Raw genomic sequence first — 18,315 nt, forward strand, 5'->3', positions numbered from 1 at the left:
ATGACGCTGTAGTAATACCCATTTTGGATTTCCAAGCCAACAAACCAATGGGGAGGGGTGAAACTTAAAATTTTAACCTTCTGTTTTTCAGGCATGCTGATCAGACTGCCCTTTGAGGAAGATAATTCCTATTTGTGCATCATTTATCTACTTTTTTTTCTGTATTATCTACACTTATTTGTAGTCTGCAAAGTCGCTATTAGGTATTGTCATTATTTTCTATTACAGTCACTATTATCCATTACAGTAGCACCAACAGCATCTGGCTGATCTTTGCTATAGTTATGCCATCACAAAATACAAGAGCATGATGACAACAAATTAACAAGACAGGCAAAGGGAGAGTGAAAAGTTAACCAGCTCACAGTAAGTCCATGCTATAGCTGGGAGAGAGCTACAATTGAGTTACTGAGCACAATTGCCTGTTACATGCAATTCCTTGGAAACCTCATTCACTTCTCACTGCAAGAAATCTTCACTGTGTACTTTAGTGGTGTAGGGATCTTCACTATGCCTCTTTGCTGTTGCCAAACCCAATAGTGGTAAAGCATGGTGAAGTGCATTTAATGAGCGCAATTCATTTCAGCAGTGAAATACAACTCCTCAATGTTTTACTTAGCTTAAATATTACATGGAAGGAATGGAAGTCATGAGCAGAGCTGGCCAGGATCTTGCAGGGTTTTTTACAGTCAGAAGAATACTTATATTACTAAACCAAAACATTCTCTGTTCTAATAGAACTGTTATTTGAGTTGTGCTAGCATCTGCAATGCATGAGGCTTTTCAATTTGAAAAGAGTAGTGCTTTTAATTGTTTGATTTTTGCAGGTGATGTTCCTCATTCAGTTTGTAGTGGAAGAGCAAAGGCTAAATAGTGGTGTTGGTGGATATGCCACAACATCAGCAAACACACATTTGAACAGAGAGCTGATAGCATTCTCAAAGCAGTTGACTTAGCAGCTACTTTGTCTCTTCAAGCCCTGTCATTCTAGAAGAATATTTACAGTTTGTATTAGGTGATGATTTAGCAACAACATACGATCTTGGAGAGCAGTGATTTCCCTTACCAGACAGTAAGACCTCACACTGATGGCCCCACACAGAATTCAGGAGGTTCTCCCACACTGATGGCTGACAGCATTTTTATTATGTCATTCCAAACAATCACTTTTCCTTTCTTGAAGAGTGGCCACTGGAGATGTGTGAACTTGCTGGAACTGCAGTGCGAAGAAACATGCTTGTGAGTAGTTCAGCAGGACTGGGATTGTCTGCAAACAGCACGACATAGTGACCACTAAAGACTTGTTTAGGTCATTTGTAAAGGGCAATCTAAAGGAGGCTTCCTTTGTCACAGCCTTCATGGAAATCTGTAGAAAGTAAAAACTCAGAGGAATAAAGTTAAAGCTAGTGTCTTTTAGTAAATGCTATAAACAGACAATTGTGTATAGGAGTATCTGGGGAGAACATCAGCCATGACCATCCTATGCAGCTGGTCGTGAGATCACTAATTGGCTAGGTGGGATAGGTCAGCACTCACAGTAACTAAAAACATTGTGTGCCAAGGTTGAACCCGAGAGGTTCACGTTAAGCAGCCATATAAAAACATGCCCCAAAAGCTTCATTGGCAACCAGTCTTTCAGTCAAAAATCCTAATATGCCATATGAAATCAGTGTTTCTTTCTCGAAAGCCATCACTACCTTTCAAGCTAGCAGCTGGTGGAGTGTGCTGATGAACTGTGCTGACCTTAGCACACTTTGTGTGCTGAGAAGTTGGCTGAACCTTATCTGTAAGTAGTGAAGTAATGACAGCTCTTGATTTCCTGTTTTGTGCACTGAGCTCTGTATTTGCCATGATCTTGGATCATGCAACACCCCCAAGGATTTGGAAGATTATAAAATACCTCGCTTTAGGCATTTTGATTTCTTGCAAATGCAAGAGGGATGGGAAGCTCTGTTGTCAATTTTCAGTAGATGTAGTAAGGCTTCTGATAACATCTGAGAAATGTTTGTGTCCTCATGTAACCACCTGAAACATGTTTGGCTTTGCTTTTTCCTCTGTGGTGCTTACTGTTGTTTATTCTCTTTCTCTTGTTTAGCTGCTAATGTTGCTTTCCTACATGACAGGACTTTCTTGTGTTGCCTTCTTTCTGACATGTAACACAAATGATAAGATTGCTGTCATCACACCAAAGACACCGCTGGTGAGATTGCATGGTTTGTATTAGCATATGAAGGGCTGTGTCAGAGCTTTAAAGGATTCACCCCTGGAAAACTTCTGTCTCTAACAAATGTAGTTTAGAAAGGAATAAAATGTCTGACAGACTGATACTGGTATTATACATTCTTGCTTCTTCAGGAGTCCTGTTGAAAGCGTAACACTGTCTCTTGAGCTTTTGACCTCAACAGATAAAAGTTGGTTTACTTTTGGCTTATTTTCCAGGCTTGCCTAAAATACTTGCTACAGTCAGCATTGTCTTTAAAAACAATAAGGTTCCAGATCAAGTATTTGGTAGACTTGCATACTGAGTGCACAGATCATATAGTAGTCCCATTGTTTCTTTGAAGGGCCACGGGTACAATCCCACTGTGCAGTTATGTAACACTTGTACTGCTTTATATGGAAAGCAGCATTTGAAGAAGGTGAGCTGATCCAATTTCAGAGACAAAAGCTGATCTGCTCTGACAGTAAAGATATGTTTTCTGCAGTTACTATCTGCAAACCTCTTTTGTGGAGGAAATAGGAATTGATTTGAAAGAATCTCTGGCATTGTAATGCTATCAAAGCAAAATTGCTTATTATCAATTTCCCATTCATTCTGAAAGTCTTTAAACCAGTTACAATTATTTTAATCCAGCACAATTATTGCATCTAAATTATGGATATGTAATCTTGTTTCAGTAACTTTTCAGTGGTTCTCTTAATTTTATATACAGTTCTAAATAATCTTTTTTTTAATGTGATTTGATACTCACAAAAAGTATCAGAAGATACAAACAATGGTTTTGTTTATAGAATAAATAAAGAAATACAAAAGTTTATTTAAATTACATCACCTGTGTCCTTCAAATATGGTGAAAGGAACCATCCCTGAGACAGAGGAAGAGTGGTCTTCCCGTCCATTCAAAGCTTCTGATCTTGCCATTTGCAGTAGGCATCTAAACAAAACCACTGTTTGCTAGGAAGCAGGCAGGAGTCAGCAAGTCATGTCACATGTCATTGAGCAGCAGTAGTAATGTAACCACCTTGTCAGATTCTTTTGTTTAGAGCACATCTTAAGCAAATGCTTTTCCTTTTCTTGCTTATTGCTGTATTGTTTTGACCTTAGCTTGATCAACAATATCTTTTCCTTCTTGTTTTCTCTTTCCTTGCCATGCTAAAGATGGATTTACAAGGCTCATTGAATTGGCAATGAGGTGTGAAAACTTCCACCTTTTGCGTTCAGTCCCAACTAGACTATAAGAAAAAATATTTTCATTTTAAATGAGAAGGGTCGGTGTTCTTAGCCTTGTTTTTGGCTTTAATAGACCCCATTCAATTTGCCCCACCTGAGGAAAACTGTAATTCGAGATGGAGACAAATGTTGGAATTTGCATTTGGAAATGAATTCAAAACAGTGTTCTCTCCCTTTCTGTGTCAATGAAGGTGTTCATTTGGGATTTTGCAGTTTGGTTTGTGAACTGATGACATAGAGAACTTCCACTCTTATGTCCATAGAAGTAGATACTATTTATAAACAGATTATGTGATCTGATTCCTTTTGGTGTTGTTCTTGCTGTATTTTGTTAGTTTTGTTTTTGTTGTTTTGTTTTGTTCTTGTTCATTCTGAGTACGCAAAGCAAGTTAGACTTAATCTCAGATATATCTTGATATATTTAATGCAGGCAGAGAATGCTGCCATTAAAGACTAAATAAGCCTGCCTCTCTTTTCAGTATTTGAATTACACCTTTATTGCTCCAAACGCTTGTCTTTTTCTCAGATACCTGTCAGGGAATGCTCTCCAGAACAGCCCATCTCTTTTACAGAGCCTAGATCCCACAAAAGATGTTTCTAATATATTAGAAATAGAATCTAGTCCAACAGTTCTCTGTTTCAGAAACCTGGCTTTAAATGATTTCTCTCACTTGCTCAACTACATCTTTGGATTGGGAGAACATTTTAGGATTTTTGTCATCTACTATGTCCTCCTGCCATCAAAAAATATAAATTCTTGGACTTCTGTTTAATATATGCATGTACCAAAAGCTCGTAACTTAGGCTTAATAAACCTTCCATAATAATACAAAGCAGATTATAAACATGTGAATGTATGATTTCAACCAAGTTTTTTTAACCAAATATTAATCTGAAAGAAACAGATAAATTATGTTTGTGTGCTATGTCCTCCTTTTCCTTTTTCTTCGTAGCAACAACTATGGCTCTTATTTTAAAGAATATAAAACTGAATGGTAAATCCAGCTAATTGAAGGGCCTCCTTGTCTCAGTCTCTGTTCTCCTTTTTCTTTTCTTCCTTCTCTTCCACCTTTTACTGTTCTTATGTCCTTCCTTTTCAGGGTTAATTTGTACTTTCAGAACCTAATGGAATAAACTGCTGGCTGCAGCAACTTGTGTTAAGCAACAGAGACAGTTTGGGAACAATTATTGAGGGCTAGCTTGGAAGCAACCTTGCTTTCCTGGCTTTATGATCAGTGTCATTGGGGTAGTTGCTTAAAGACACATTCAGTTTTTCTGCAGGCTGTGCTACAGCCACGCAGCAAAAGAAATTTGGGTTATCGCTTACAGTGCACAATAATCAAAATCTGAGAAAGTGTTGCTTTCTATTCAAAGTCTCACAAAAAACCTAGTGCGGGAGTTCATTGTCTCCCTTGCCTCTTCTCTCTCCTGCTGTTTAAATTTTATTTTTAGATGCCCTCCTGCGCTGAAAAGTGTTAAAATCAGGCTAGGTTAAAGTGAAAAGTGATCAGGGATGGATATTTATTTACAGACTATATTAATTTCTCAGGCTGTTTAGTTGAATTCTACCCCCAGAACCCCTAGCCCCAGGTCCTCCCTCTCTCGCTTTTTTTTTTTTTTAGCAACTTTTTCTTCCTTGTTCCAAGCTCTAGGTGAGGGTAAGACTGAAGCAGGGTCTTGTTGAAAACGAGCTGCTGGTGGAACCCTGCGGGGCTGGTTGCTGCCAGGGGCAGGAAATGGAACACATGCCTTTCACCAAGGCAAATTCCTTTTTCTAATCAGATCAGCAGTCATGCAGGGAGAAGTGGCACTGACAAAATGTCAAGAAATCAATCCACTCTTGCACATGGGTTCCAACTGCAGCTATGGATGGATATCTGACATAGAGGAAACATCCATGGTCAAAATTACGTTGTACATCATGATTAGAGCTGTAAGGAACAGTTCATTTAATCAAAATAGTGGCAGGTGTTAGATTGTGGGAACCTGACCCAAACTTCCTAATGGAAAGTTGAAGTGAACTTAATTATCAACTTCAGGTTGTTGTGTTTTTGTCATGCTGTATTACTGTTCTGAGGAAAACCTATTCTGCAAAGCTGTTGACGAAAGGCTGCTAAATTTTAAATAAATAAAATGTACTCATGTATAAGTTTTCAAATTTATTACTTTATCAAATATATATTATGCACATATATATTTCTCCCCACCTCAGCCCTGTTTGAAGTAATGGTTTCTGCCTTTTTTTTTTTTTTTTTAAAGATAACTTTCCTCTTGGGGCTTAGCAATAGAGTGCACTGTTCATATGCTCTAGTGCAGAGAGAAAAGCAGAGATGCCTTTATAGCTGTCTTTGGCATGCGTTGCATGCAGCTCTGGCTGCTGCCGTGCTGTGGTTCTGTGGTCCTTTTCTTTATGCAAAGAACTTAACACCCTATTTCCTGGATTTCACAGTTTACGTATTTTACATAGAAGATGAACTACGCTGGAATTTGTCCTAAATTGGCTCCCTGAAATGAGGAGGACTGGAAATATGTTCCTGTCCCTTTGAACCGTAAGAACTCTGGGATAAGAATTTCAGAGCAAAAGCACCACAGTGTCATAGCTGGGACTCAGTTCTGTTCTGTGAACCCATGCAGTAAGGCATAATTTCAGGTGCCAAGCAAAGAAGTGTAATTTGATTGGCTTTGATACTTTAGCATTTAACTTATATTAGCAAAATGTAAATATTTCCATGATGTAAAAACAAGTTACAAGAAAATTCTCTAAGAAAGAAAATATGTTTTAAATATATAACTTTGAGGTTCAGGAGTAAATGATTAAAAATGTGAGGAGTTATGAAGCATCTCCCATACAAAGAAGGAAGGCTATGATGAAGACTGTTAAACAGGAGTTGTTGAAGTGATATCAACAGGACTGTATATCTACCTATGAAGGCATACAAAGTAAGTGTTACTAAGAAAACTTCTGTTTAATTCGCTCAAAATAGTGGTGTGTAAATGTAAAATGAAGTACATCTTAAATTAATTTGTGGAGCTCATTGCTGCAAGTTATGTTAAAGGCAAACCAATTTAATAGCTTATAAAAGGCTGAAACATTTCATCAGTGAACAATGATAATGTAGGTGAGAAGAAGGGCTTGAGATCTGTAACAAAACATATGCTGCTGATGATTGAATTTGTTGTTTGAAGGACTGTTTTAAAATTCCAGTTGTGTATTTACTTGTATAGGCCTAATGTAAGACATATTGTTGCTTTCAGAGAGATGACACCATGCTGCCTGGTTCTAAGGAAGTTCCAAAAATACCTTCTTCTCTTCAGGTAAGGTGTCTGTGTTGGGTGAAAACAGCTACTTGTGTTGATATTTCAGAACATCTTTTGGAGGCCTTTAACATTGGCAAATATGAGTTTTGGAACTTTCTTTCAGAAGCAAAGCAAGTTTTTTTTTTTTTTTTTTTGTTGGTTGGTTGGTTGGTTTACTTGTTTTTTCTATAAATGTGTTAAGACTTAAGATATCACCATTTAGCATGTGTTGTTTGATATTCATAATCCTAACAGGTGCTAGCAAATATGGCTGCGAATAGGAAGTACAAAACTTTACATTTCTCTTCAGACCAAGTATAATCTTAACTAAATCTACAAAAGCATGGAAATTCTGGATTATAGCTGAGGGTACTTTCCCGTGCATCTTAATGCTGCAGGTATAAAGAAAGACTGCTGGAATAGCTAGCTGTATACTTGACAGAATCCTATACGTGGGCTCTAATAGCTGAGATCAGTTTGGTAACTAATTATTTCCAGCACCACTGAAGGCTAAATCTAAAAATTATGTATTTTGCTGATTTTATCAGTACCATAATCCCTGAGAATACATCATATTGACAGCACATATTATTACCCTTTTTCTAAAATATATCCATGATGTATATCTAAAATATATCCATGACAATTGACTGTCTACCTCTTAATAGCTCCGTTTTGCATCACTGCAAAGAATGAACTTACTGTTGAGCAAGCAGGGGCACCCAAACAGTTATATTGTGGTATATCGAACAGTGATAGTGATGGTATATTCTGATCTATTGAAACATAACATGTACAGTATGTATGACTATTGATCTGCTCGTGATAAAAGCAGTATGCTAAAGTATGCTGCTATAGTACTTTCAGTCCTGACTAGCTCCTCAGCTTCTCCTGGTATCCTGAGTAGCTCCATAGAGTTCTGTAGAGATGGCCTTTAGGAGAATCCTGACTCTGTGATAGCGGATGTTTTTTGAATGTATGACCTTTAACATCAACTTCCCTGTTACATTTTTTTTTTTTTAATACTGTGAAGATTTGGGGGTCTGACATTTGCAAATATATATATTATGTTTTTTTGAAATATACAGTCAAGCCTCATACCTGATATCTGATGGCTTGGTGTAAGCCTATTAGTTTTGGAATAGGTATTTTTATAGGAATTCTTATTATTTACTTTCCTTCCTCTATCTTCAGGCAGAATAAATCTAAATTCAAATTTTAAAGAGGTTGGGGGTCAGACGAGAAAAAAGAGAGGCTAGCATTCAGCTCAGCATGCCAAGGTTCATGCTAAAGCAATTTTTACAGCTGCATTTTAAACTTAAGAAAAAAAATAGAAGAGGGTTTGTAATAGAGATTTGAGCCATCCCTTAACAATGGGAGAGCAGCTGGGTACTTCTAGAATATCAGAGGTTGCTGAGCATTGCAGTTTGAATGAAACTGTCTGCCCAACTTTAAAATATGTCAAGTGTAGACCCTCTCTCACTGGGGGAAGGAAAAAAAAAAAAAGCCTTATTGACACATTTAGCTGGTAAGAGATACAAATCAAACCAGGAGGATATTCTCCAGCATTCAAGTTAGATAAATGTCAAGAGCCGCAATTGATCTAGAGTTCACTGCAAATCTTCCTGGCCATATAATGGTATAGACTAGTGAATTCTACAAAAAGTAATGATATTCTATAGGGTGATTTTTGTCATGTTTTCTGTAAGAAACCACGCTTGTACAGTAAGCTGCTCCAAGGATGGGTGTTAAGGCATATGACACTAGTAAGAGCCAGCAGAATTGGACAGAATTCCTCAGGTTTTTTGAGATGTGAAAGAATCATCGTAGTTCTAATACAGGATTTGGCCAGTTGGATTCACTCATTTTTTACAAAACCAATACTTGTTGAAAAGTGTATCTTCAGTTAAAGGTAAAAAAGACAACTACAGTGAGCGGCTTTTTTCATGCAATCCGTTAACTGTGCTTTAACAAATAGTTATTGGCTTATCCTTCTTTCTAAAGGGAATGAAACAAATAACCCTTACCTCAGAGCTGCCTACACTGACATCTCCTAATTACCTGGGTAAGTTGTCTGCATGGCTAGAACTGTCCGGAAAAGAAAATCAGCCAATTTTGTATATACCAAAATGAAATACAGAGCTCCCTTTGGCTTGAGGCTTAGCTTGTATGGCTGAGTCCTGCTGAAAGTGATTTTACAGCTCACACAGAACTGAGCGGTGGCAGGATTCAAACCCTTTTGCAATAGAATCTATTATTAACAGTTCCCAACAAATAAGGCAGGCTGAAAAACATCTCAGGAATTTCACAAACTCGATATTATTGATAGCAATGTAAGGACTGTATTGATTACCATGCTAGCATATTTGTTGATTTATTAAGACAGGCACTTCAGCATCCTGTACTGAAAATCCAAATTTTTGAATATGGATTTTACCAAAGTGCATCACAAAACCATCTCTGCACCATACTTGTACCCAATATTAAAAAAAAAAGGGAGTTTTACAAAGATACATTTAAAAAAAATGTTTTTGAAAACTAAAGATACCAGTAGTTAGAGCTAGTCCAGTCCACAAATACAGGTCAGTTTTCACATGCTCTGAATTATTCAAAATTAATTGTTCCCAAAGGTGTATTTTGTGCAATAAGGTCAGTAAAAAGGTGGCTATTTTTATATTCAAAGAATCCAAAAATATAAATTCAGAGTGTTTTCAATTTGAGATTGTATTTGCATAAATTTGATTTTATTTATAACAGAAAACTGGGTCAAGAATCATATGTCTCCATAATAACCTTTTCTTATTCTGCACTAAAAAAAACTCACCACCACAACCAACAACAAAAAACCATACACATGCAGTCATCATCTATGGTACTGTGACCCAACAGTATAGAAAAATCTTCAGACAAGGTAAGAAGGCAAGAATAAGGTATGAAAAATGGACGTAGCAAGTGTCATGGGATTGGTATCACTTCTGCCTCTCCAGCTGCAGAAGTACGGCTGCTGCAGGTGGAGAGAAGGCATGCATGGAACTCATACCGTCTCCCGAGAACATGAGGCAGATGGAGTCTGCTGGTTCTTCCGTGGTCTGGTGGTTTGAGCAAGCTGATCTAACCATGATCAGTTTGTTCCTAGCAAAACAGTGGGAATTTTGTGGCCATGGCTGCAGGACAGGGAAAAAAAGAGAGACAAGAGGTAGCGCAAAGCTACATTATTTTTTAACTTATTCAACCTGGAAATCAACGTGGAAAAAACTTGAGATCATGTATTTATGATATGCAATGAGAAGATAAGCTGACTGTGTTATCACATTAACTTTAGTGAAAACTGTATGAAATGCTGCTTCAAAGCTGGATTTTCAGTTGTTCCTGTATCAAACTGGACTTTGCAAACAACTCAGTAAACCAGGAGTAGGAAAGGAAAAGCTCTTAAATATTTTTGCATTGTACCTGTTTATTATTTTTGCTTTTGCAAAATGTCTTGGCTCTGGATGATGCAGTCCTATGTTTGACAAAATACTGGTAGCCATATAGAATAATTAACATTCTAATGAAAGAAGTGCAGATGTGAACAAGTTCTCTTTGGTAGCAGTGGAGGAAAAATGGTGGATTTGATGAATAGGCATCCACCAAAGAATTTGAGTGTTCACTTTTCCCAACATACTTTGAAGTATTCCTCAAAGTTTAGCCGAGTACAAGAAAACATCAGCATAAAGGAGCCTAGGGGTTTTGTCCAAACGTTCTCATCATGTCTGAATCATTACAACAATAATTTCTAGCACAGTGTCCTTCCTTTCCTCTGTCTGCTCATGGAGAAGCTGAGAATGATGTGAGCATGTGCTAGGCTCATCACATTCCCACCCACTTTGGTATCCTATTCAAAAATTGTTGTAAAACCATTTTGCTGCTTGAGGAAAAGGCTGTATTTAGAGGCACAAGACAGAACATGTTTTTTTTTTTTTAATGATGAATATGCAGTAATTAGCTATGAACTCAAAGGCTGAGGAAACTGTGCATTGCTCTAAAATTGCTCTAAATAAATGGGGAAAAAATGCAAAATATATACTAGTATATATATGTACTTATAAGAGATACATACAAAACCAATTAATACTAATGTATGCTTGGAAGGGAGAATAAAATAACTTTGTGGACAAACAGTACTAGAGGGTCTTGAAAGTATCGCAAGTCTTCTAAAAGATATTATCCCACAGTGACTTAATGTCATCCTTCATTCTTTGACTCCCTTCCTCCACTGAAGAAGTTTTTGATGAAACAAACAAATTAAATATCTAGTAAGAGTTGGAAGTATTAAACACTTTGATACCCCAAAGCAAGAGGAGCTCATTCTCATTCTGTTTAATCTTTTGAGGATGGAAAAGGTCTTAAAGTGAAGTCCATAGCTCTGAGCACTTTCACGTCTTACTGGCAGCTGAACGCATTCGTATTGCTGACCCATATACAGATATTTGTTCTCAGCTTCAGAGTTTTCAACTTACTACCATTCCTCTTTCCAGTAAAATGAACAAATCTATCCGCAGCTTCTTTTTTAATATGATTTTTTAAAGGCACAGTAACAGCTCCAGTTGAATAATTTGTTATGAATGACACTGATCCTGTGTTCAGGGGCTCTAATCTATGAAATTGGTATGGGTGATATCTAGAAAATTTTAGTTGGAACATTTTCTGTAGCGGAGTAATCATTTTGACTACATAGTATATGAATATGTTCAGACGACTGACTATACAATAATTTGTTCTGATGGCACTGGGGTATTAATCAGTCCCTAAACAAAATAACTATTCTTCTTAACCAAGTACAACAGTGCACACAGCAAGAGTAATGTCTTTTACTCCTTTTTTTCTAAAAGGAGTAAAGTGAGCATTAGATATATGGTCATTCTCACACCTTGCATTGGTGTTGCACTCAGTTTCCTAATAAGCAGTAGGTAAAAGATGACAACATTTCCTTAGCTTTAGGTAAAAACAATAATCTTTATGTTACATCAGACTTTATTTATGGATCTCCAAAAACAAGCAAGGTTTTTGTGAAGATCCAGAAGAGTCTACACAGCAAGAACAGTTCAGCATCTGTGTGGGACTCCAGAAGCATTGGCACTGATGTATCTGCCAGTCCCAAGATATGTCATGTCCCTAGTCTGTTCTACATATATCACTGAAGAGTTAATATCCACTCCCAAAAGGGACTGCAATAAAACTCAGCTTCTGCAAAGTCTAAGAAAATGAGCTTTGTTTCATGAAAATCTGAGATTATAATGAGTAGCTGAGCAGTTATTTGCAAGCTGAATGGCTGCTAAATATAGCCATTCCATCCGAAGTTTCTCATATAGTGGATCTCTAGATAAGCGAACAACCTGCTTCTGCCATGAAAATGCCTTTATCTTTAAAATGCTATTATTTGAAATATTTTTACTCTTTAAAATAACTGCTAGTAGAATCACTGCCAGGCCAGACTGAGTGAAAGTTCCCTCTGAGACAGCACTCTGAGTTTAGACTTCTCTTTGCAGCAAATTCTTGCTCTAGCAATGCTGGTTTTGAGCTTTTTCTGACATTAATTGCTGTAGAATTGGAAAGAAAGGACTTAGGACTTGAATTTACAAATGTTTGCACTCCCCCTCTCCCCTCCCCAAAGTCACCAAGTCTGGTATTAAAGATCAGAGCAAACTTCTGTAATGATTCATGAGATACCACTACCCTCCCTCTCTCTTGAGCTCCCTGATTGCCTGATTCTGCATAGACATCAATGGGGGCTTTTATTGCTATTTAATAATAAATGGTATTTTGTTTGCCTACCTGACACTTTTATTAACTTCACTTTTTTGTGTATGCACACATGTTTCTCCAGGCATGATTTCTCCCCAACTCCCCCATCTTATCCCCTTTTATTTGGGGGAGGGGAGGCTGAAGAAAAAGTGCAGCTTTATTTGAAGAGAATTTGTCCCTAATCTGTTGCAGCTGTAGGGGACCGTTTGGCCAATTAAAGAGAACAGACTTTGGCTCCTTCCCAAATGAGGTGACCACATGTTACACTTGGATTGGTCACCTCAGGGGAATGGTGGGTCACAGGGGCATCTGGTTGTCATTTCCTCTCTGATCAGCTTGAAGCAAGCATAAAGCAGCAAAGAGGAAAATACGTATGTTTTCTTTATCTCTTGTCTTGTCCTGCAGCATCGAAAGGTCCAGAAGCTTCTAGTCAGAATCGGAGCATCTCCTACAATGTGATGCAGTCTAGGATTTGGGAATGAAAGCTATATATGTGCTTTGCTTAGTTTTGAGGTGTCATTAACTTATTTCTGTCTCTGCTATGGTAGTGTAAATGTGAAGGATCTATTAATGTAAAGCAATTAGAGTAGTGTATACTGGTTTAACTGATTGCAGAGTTTCTCAAAGATAGGAAATATGCTCCCTTTTACAAGACAACAGCCTACTTCTGCTGTAGGTGAACAAAAAGGTAAAGAGCTGTTACTAGGCAATAGAGGTTTGATAATAAATAATATAAATAAGAAGACATTGTGATCTTTAGTGTCTCAAATGAGTGATGTAATCTTACACTCAGCACGGAATGTAAACTGGGAATTATGAACAATTTTATTAGTTGATCTGTAGCTTAATTGACTTCCAAACTGCACATACACCTAGGGCTGAAATACAGGCTACCAGAGCCATCACAGTGAGGTTGTCCTCAAAACATTAGAAACATCTGGTTTCAACTAAGCTCAGGTACTAATAAACTAATGCCCATCATGAAGGGGGAAGTGCTTCAATGAACTAGCCAGGTCAGTGAACTCATTTTCCTCTGAATGTGGCTGGCCCCCATTTTCAAACTGTTATGGTTACCATAGACTGGTTATTTAGCTTAGTAAATGAAGTAGTGTCAATGGTGAAAAGGTTGTCTTGATATGAAGCTTTGATCTTTTCAGTGCAATGAATTTCTAGTTGTAACATTTCCATTCCAAGGTACTGAGCAGTACAGTAGCTAAACATTCAAGAGCAAATTTCTGCATGGCAGCTGAGTTGATAAATGTGTTTTCTTAGCTAGCGTGAGTGAGGCTGTTGGTGTTAAAGGGGCTGTGAGGTCCACTCAAAATTGTTTGAGAGAAGGTGAGTGCACATGGAGCAGCTGATGAACCATGGTAACCTCCTTGTAAGCCTCTGCCTTGATCAGAGGTTAGAAAGGAAGCAATGGTATTGATCCCCACGTGGTGGAACACAGCAGATCGTGCCATGGCCTCAGGGTATGGATCAATACCAGACCTGGCAAAAGCTTTGCCAGAGAAGAATTCAAAAGTGAGGCATATGTTAAATTATGTATGTTATTTTCAAAGCAGGGACTTTGATCAGACATAGTTACTCTAGTCCCAGATTTAAACCTCTTAAATTTCTTTGTAGTGAAATAAGAAAGATCATGTTTTAATTTCCCTCTGGCTTCGTTAACTCCCTTCTTATTTCTCCCCTAACAGAATTTAGTTTCATTTTTTTTGGAAACTGTCCTCATCTGAAACCTAAAACCGCGGGCCAGCCTGCCATCTCCTTAGTGATACGATCTTTCTCCAAATTTATCCATTCATACATCCCACTCCATTGTTGTATTCTACTTTTGTCACATACTTAATTTTCCAAACTATTTTGTGTATAACACATTTGTCCGACAAATCTTATGATTTTAGTTCTAGTATCCATGCATAATCTATTTACTTTTTGATTTGCTGTTTGTTGTTGTTTGGTTTTGTTTTTTATAACTCATTCTAAATGTCATGGAACACCTGTACAACAAAATTGAAAGTCTTATGTGGTTACTGGTTAATTCTTCTTTATTAAATGGCTCTAAATTTAAAAGGAAGAAGGGGTAAAATTTAGCTTTTGTCAGTATCTTTTATTTTTTCCTCTGGATCCCTTTTCCCAGTGGCCAACAGTAAAATAACAGATGCTGCATGGAATTCTATTTTGACACTTTTCAAGAAGACACAGAGAGCTGAGTTTCCAGGCTTTGTAAAATATAGTAGCCCCGCCCCCCCCCCCCCCCCCCCCCCCCCCCGCCCCGTCAAACTGAAGCTGAGAATATCAGAAGCTTTCCTTTAAAGGCATTCAGTTTTTGAGATTATGTTAAGGCTGAAAAGCTCAGCCTCTGATTAAATTTCAAACATATTCAACTTAAAACTTAATCAGACCCCCTGGAGTGTTGGCCACTTAGCAAAGATGACTGAATGGCGAGTTATTCTATTTTATAAAGCTTGGTCTGAGACTTTCATCCAAACCTGTAGAAGCAGTTGGTAACTTTAGCAAACATCTTGGTTACTAACTAAAGAAATATGACATGTAGCAAACTTTCAAGTCTTACTGTGCTTCGAAAAGGATGATTACTTTCATTACAGGGATGAGGTTCTTGGTAAGACAGTTGCTGGACCAGCACTGTGTTCAGTGCCCAGTAACGTAACTCTTTCCTTAGAAATACACAACGAATTTCTAGAACATAGTAATTTATGAACGCATGATCTGTCTAGAATATGTGGCATAATAAAAACAAGTGACAAAATCCTGAACCTTAACAGCTCAGATTCAGATTTCTCTTGCATAGTCTAAAATTTTTCTACTGTATTTTGTGGTTAACAATGCCAATTCTAATGAATTCCCAAATTAGAGAAAGGACTGGGGCTAAAACTGAACTCTTTCTGCTTTTAAGATATGGACTTTTGAATTTTGAAACTTTAAGCTGATTTATAGATACATTTAATCATTTAAATACTAATAAAATAATAATAAAATAAATATTAAAAAAATAATGGCAGATAATAAATAATTGTAGGCATGTCTTTCAGATTCACAAATGCAATATTTGGAACGTTAAAATACTAATCTGGAAATCCAGATAGCAGCTTTTCAGTCTCTGGACTGGTTAATATCAGAACTGAAGATAAACAAACTATGGTCCTCTAACCTGCAGAGTTTGACTGACATCATGTTGAACTAACATATTTTGACCCTAAGGAAATATAAAGAGAGCTTTTTCCAAGGTAGAAGGAAAACTGCAGGGCTTTTTGGCTAAGGTTATCTTCATCCTCCTTTGTTCTCCTTAGAAAACCTGATTTGTAACACCTTCCAGAAACACGAAGAAATAGCAGTTTTGTTTTGGATTAATAAAGAACAGCATCATTTGACCAGATGAAATATAAACTCTAGTACACATGATTGGCTTAAGTAGAAATATTTGAAGCTACTGGATTTGAGGTAGTTTGGGTAGGGGAGGACACATGGCTTTATCTGTGTAGATTAATCATACAGAGCACAGTTGACTCATCTTCTGTTTCCGTTTTATTGCCTCAGATCAGATGAGTATTATATCTTGCAAACTGAAGCATTTGTTACTAGTTGTTCAAAGTTCAAATGATGTCTAATTCCGCAATTCATCACAAATGTCTTTAGCTTTTATGAAAATAAATTTCAACCCTTAAAATTAATTTTTCTCTTAACTTTCTCTTGAGAGCAGCAACGTTGCTCCTGCTGAAATAAAAACATTATGAAAATGTTATAATAATTCTATAGCCTTTGGGAACAGTTCTGTGAAATTGAATAATTCTATACCTTTTAGGGATCTGTACAGTTTACAGGACAACAAAGGAAATTATATCATTGCTGCAATAGTTCTGTGATTTTAGGAAATTTTTTTCATCCATCAACATGTGGAAAGACAGTTCATAATCCAATTTGATCGCATCTCTCTAAAATAAAATCCCTGATCCAATACAATTATGAACTACCCCTGAATTTCCAGCTTGTTTTGTCCAGGTCATTCTCCAATATTTAAGAATCCATAATACAGGAAAGAAAATATATGGGATGTGCTTTCTTTTTTCAGGCATTAAATAATAGAAACAAACAAAACTGAATCATAAAATAAATAAATCCACAACCAACCACCAAATAAACAAGCAAACAAAAAACGAAGAAGATACCATGTGGCTATGCGGACAAAATTGATAGGTAGTCCAGTAAACTGAAATTGTTTCCATGATCCAGACCATTTTAGTCCTCTTCTTGAAGGAAAAAAAAAAAAATAAATCTTGTATTAATATTATTGATTCAAGAAGTAACATGATATTTTATCCCATAAAACTACAGACTGTGATGGAAATTTTCAATATGGCTGAAAGCTGATTCAGTTCAAATATGTATCTTAGGCAAGTTTAAGGAGATGGACAAATATGAAATCTGTAACACTGCTGTAATATTTATAGTTTGTTTGCACAAGACCTCTGGTGAGCATGCACTGTTTGTTTAGACAAGTGCTACTGGATTTCAGAACTGGCCCACAGGTCAGAGTCAACACTTCACAAGCACTGATGGAAAATGTTTCAGAAATGTTCTACCCAGGACTGCAAGTCAGGTTTTTCCATATTTGCCTAAGAATGTAACCCAGAAAAACAAAGATGTCACTGTTGTCATATTTATTTTATGTATTGTATTTGAAATACAGCAGTAACTTCCCAACTTCTTTGTGTTTTACTTTGTGCAAAGTAAGGTGCGTCTGTGTTCTCTACAATACATATGAAAATGAATAAGTAGTCCTAAATTTGCATGTTAATAGTATCAGCAGCAAAGTCTCGTAGTCTTTTTGAATATTGCTTTCTGTTTTCTCTGCGTGGGACAGTAGTTTCAACAAGGGATAGAAGAGGAACGCTGATATTGAAGATACCTCTACTGCCTTGTACATGCAATTAAGTACTTGGTTTTTGGTCTTCATTCAGTTGATTTTAAAACTGAGATGTAAAGGAACTCTTGAGGGTATTTTAATTTAATTAAATTAATTTAGTTATTTAATTGTATGCAACTCCTTATGTTGGATTCATGCCTGTGACTATCATTGTTCATAGCTATATTCACAATAAGACAAGCTAAACAGGGAGTAATCATGAGGTGAAGTTCCATTTAGTGAGGAGATACACGAGCAACAATGGAATTAATTCAGAAAAAATGACTTCAAATAAAACTGGAAGCAAGTCATAGAGATATTTGAATGACATCTGAAATAATATTGTAGGAAATAATCCAGAAGAAAACATGGTTTGGTGACTTGGATGGATGACTTCCAGTCCTGCTTGGCTTTCACGTGCAGGACATGGGATTTAGATTATTTCAGCAAGAACTGTATGTGCATACCTTTAAGGAATTGTGAAGTTATTTAACTTGGACTAAAATGTTTTGATTTCACCACAATTATTCTGGCTGTGATCAAGGCATTCAGTGCAGATTTCTGGAGATATAGGAACATAACAGACACTGAAGATTGATCCCTCTCATGCAGCAAAAAAACAAATCCCACACCACACTACCAAAAAGATTTACTTTTTTCTAATCCTATTTTGATGCCCTTATATTCAAATTAAACCTTAATTACACAAGTAATCACTGACCTTTTAAATTCAGATTATTTCCAGAAATAGACAAGGTGTTTCCTTGTCATGTGAATTCCACAATTGTTGGCAGACTGAAAACTTTTTTAAGCTCGGTTTGAGTATCTAGGTTGACATATTTAATTTCAGTATATTTTA

General features: G+C 36.8%; 1 protein-coding gene across 4 annotated transcripts in view; it reads left to right on the forward strand.

Annotated features, from left to right (window-relative positions):
* The window catches only part of LOC308199825 (uncharacterized protein), a 605,136-nt gene that overhangs the window by 281,884 nt on the left and 304,937 nt on the right, over positions 1-18,315 (forward strand). For 3 of the 4 annotated variants that reach the window (XR_013954979.1, XR_013954980.1, XR_013954981.1), the window contains 2 exons: positions 6,709-6,766; positions 8,753-8,813. Coding sequence is in view for 1 of the 4 variants with exons in the window: in XM_080604496.1 (XP_080460622.1) it covers positions 6,707-6,766; positions 8,753-8,813 (121 nt within the window). In the remaining 3 variants the exon portion in view is untranslated. Of the gene's footprint in view, positions 1-6,706; positions 6,767-8,752; positions 8,814-18,315 lie in introns of all 4 variants that reach the window. The other variant, XM_080604496.1, reaches the window with a different exon arrangement.

Source organism: Anser brachyrhynchus (genome assembly GCF_964034855.1).
Source record: "Anser brachyrhynchus genome assembly, chromosome: 9".
Lineage (NCBI taxonomy): Eukaryota > Metazoa > Chordata > Aves > Anseriformes > Anatidae > Anser > Anser brachyrhynchus.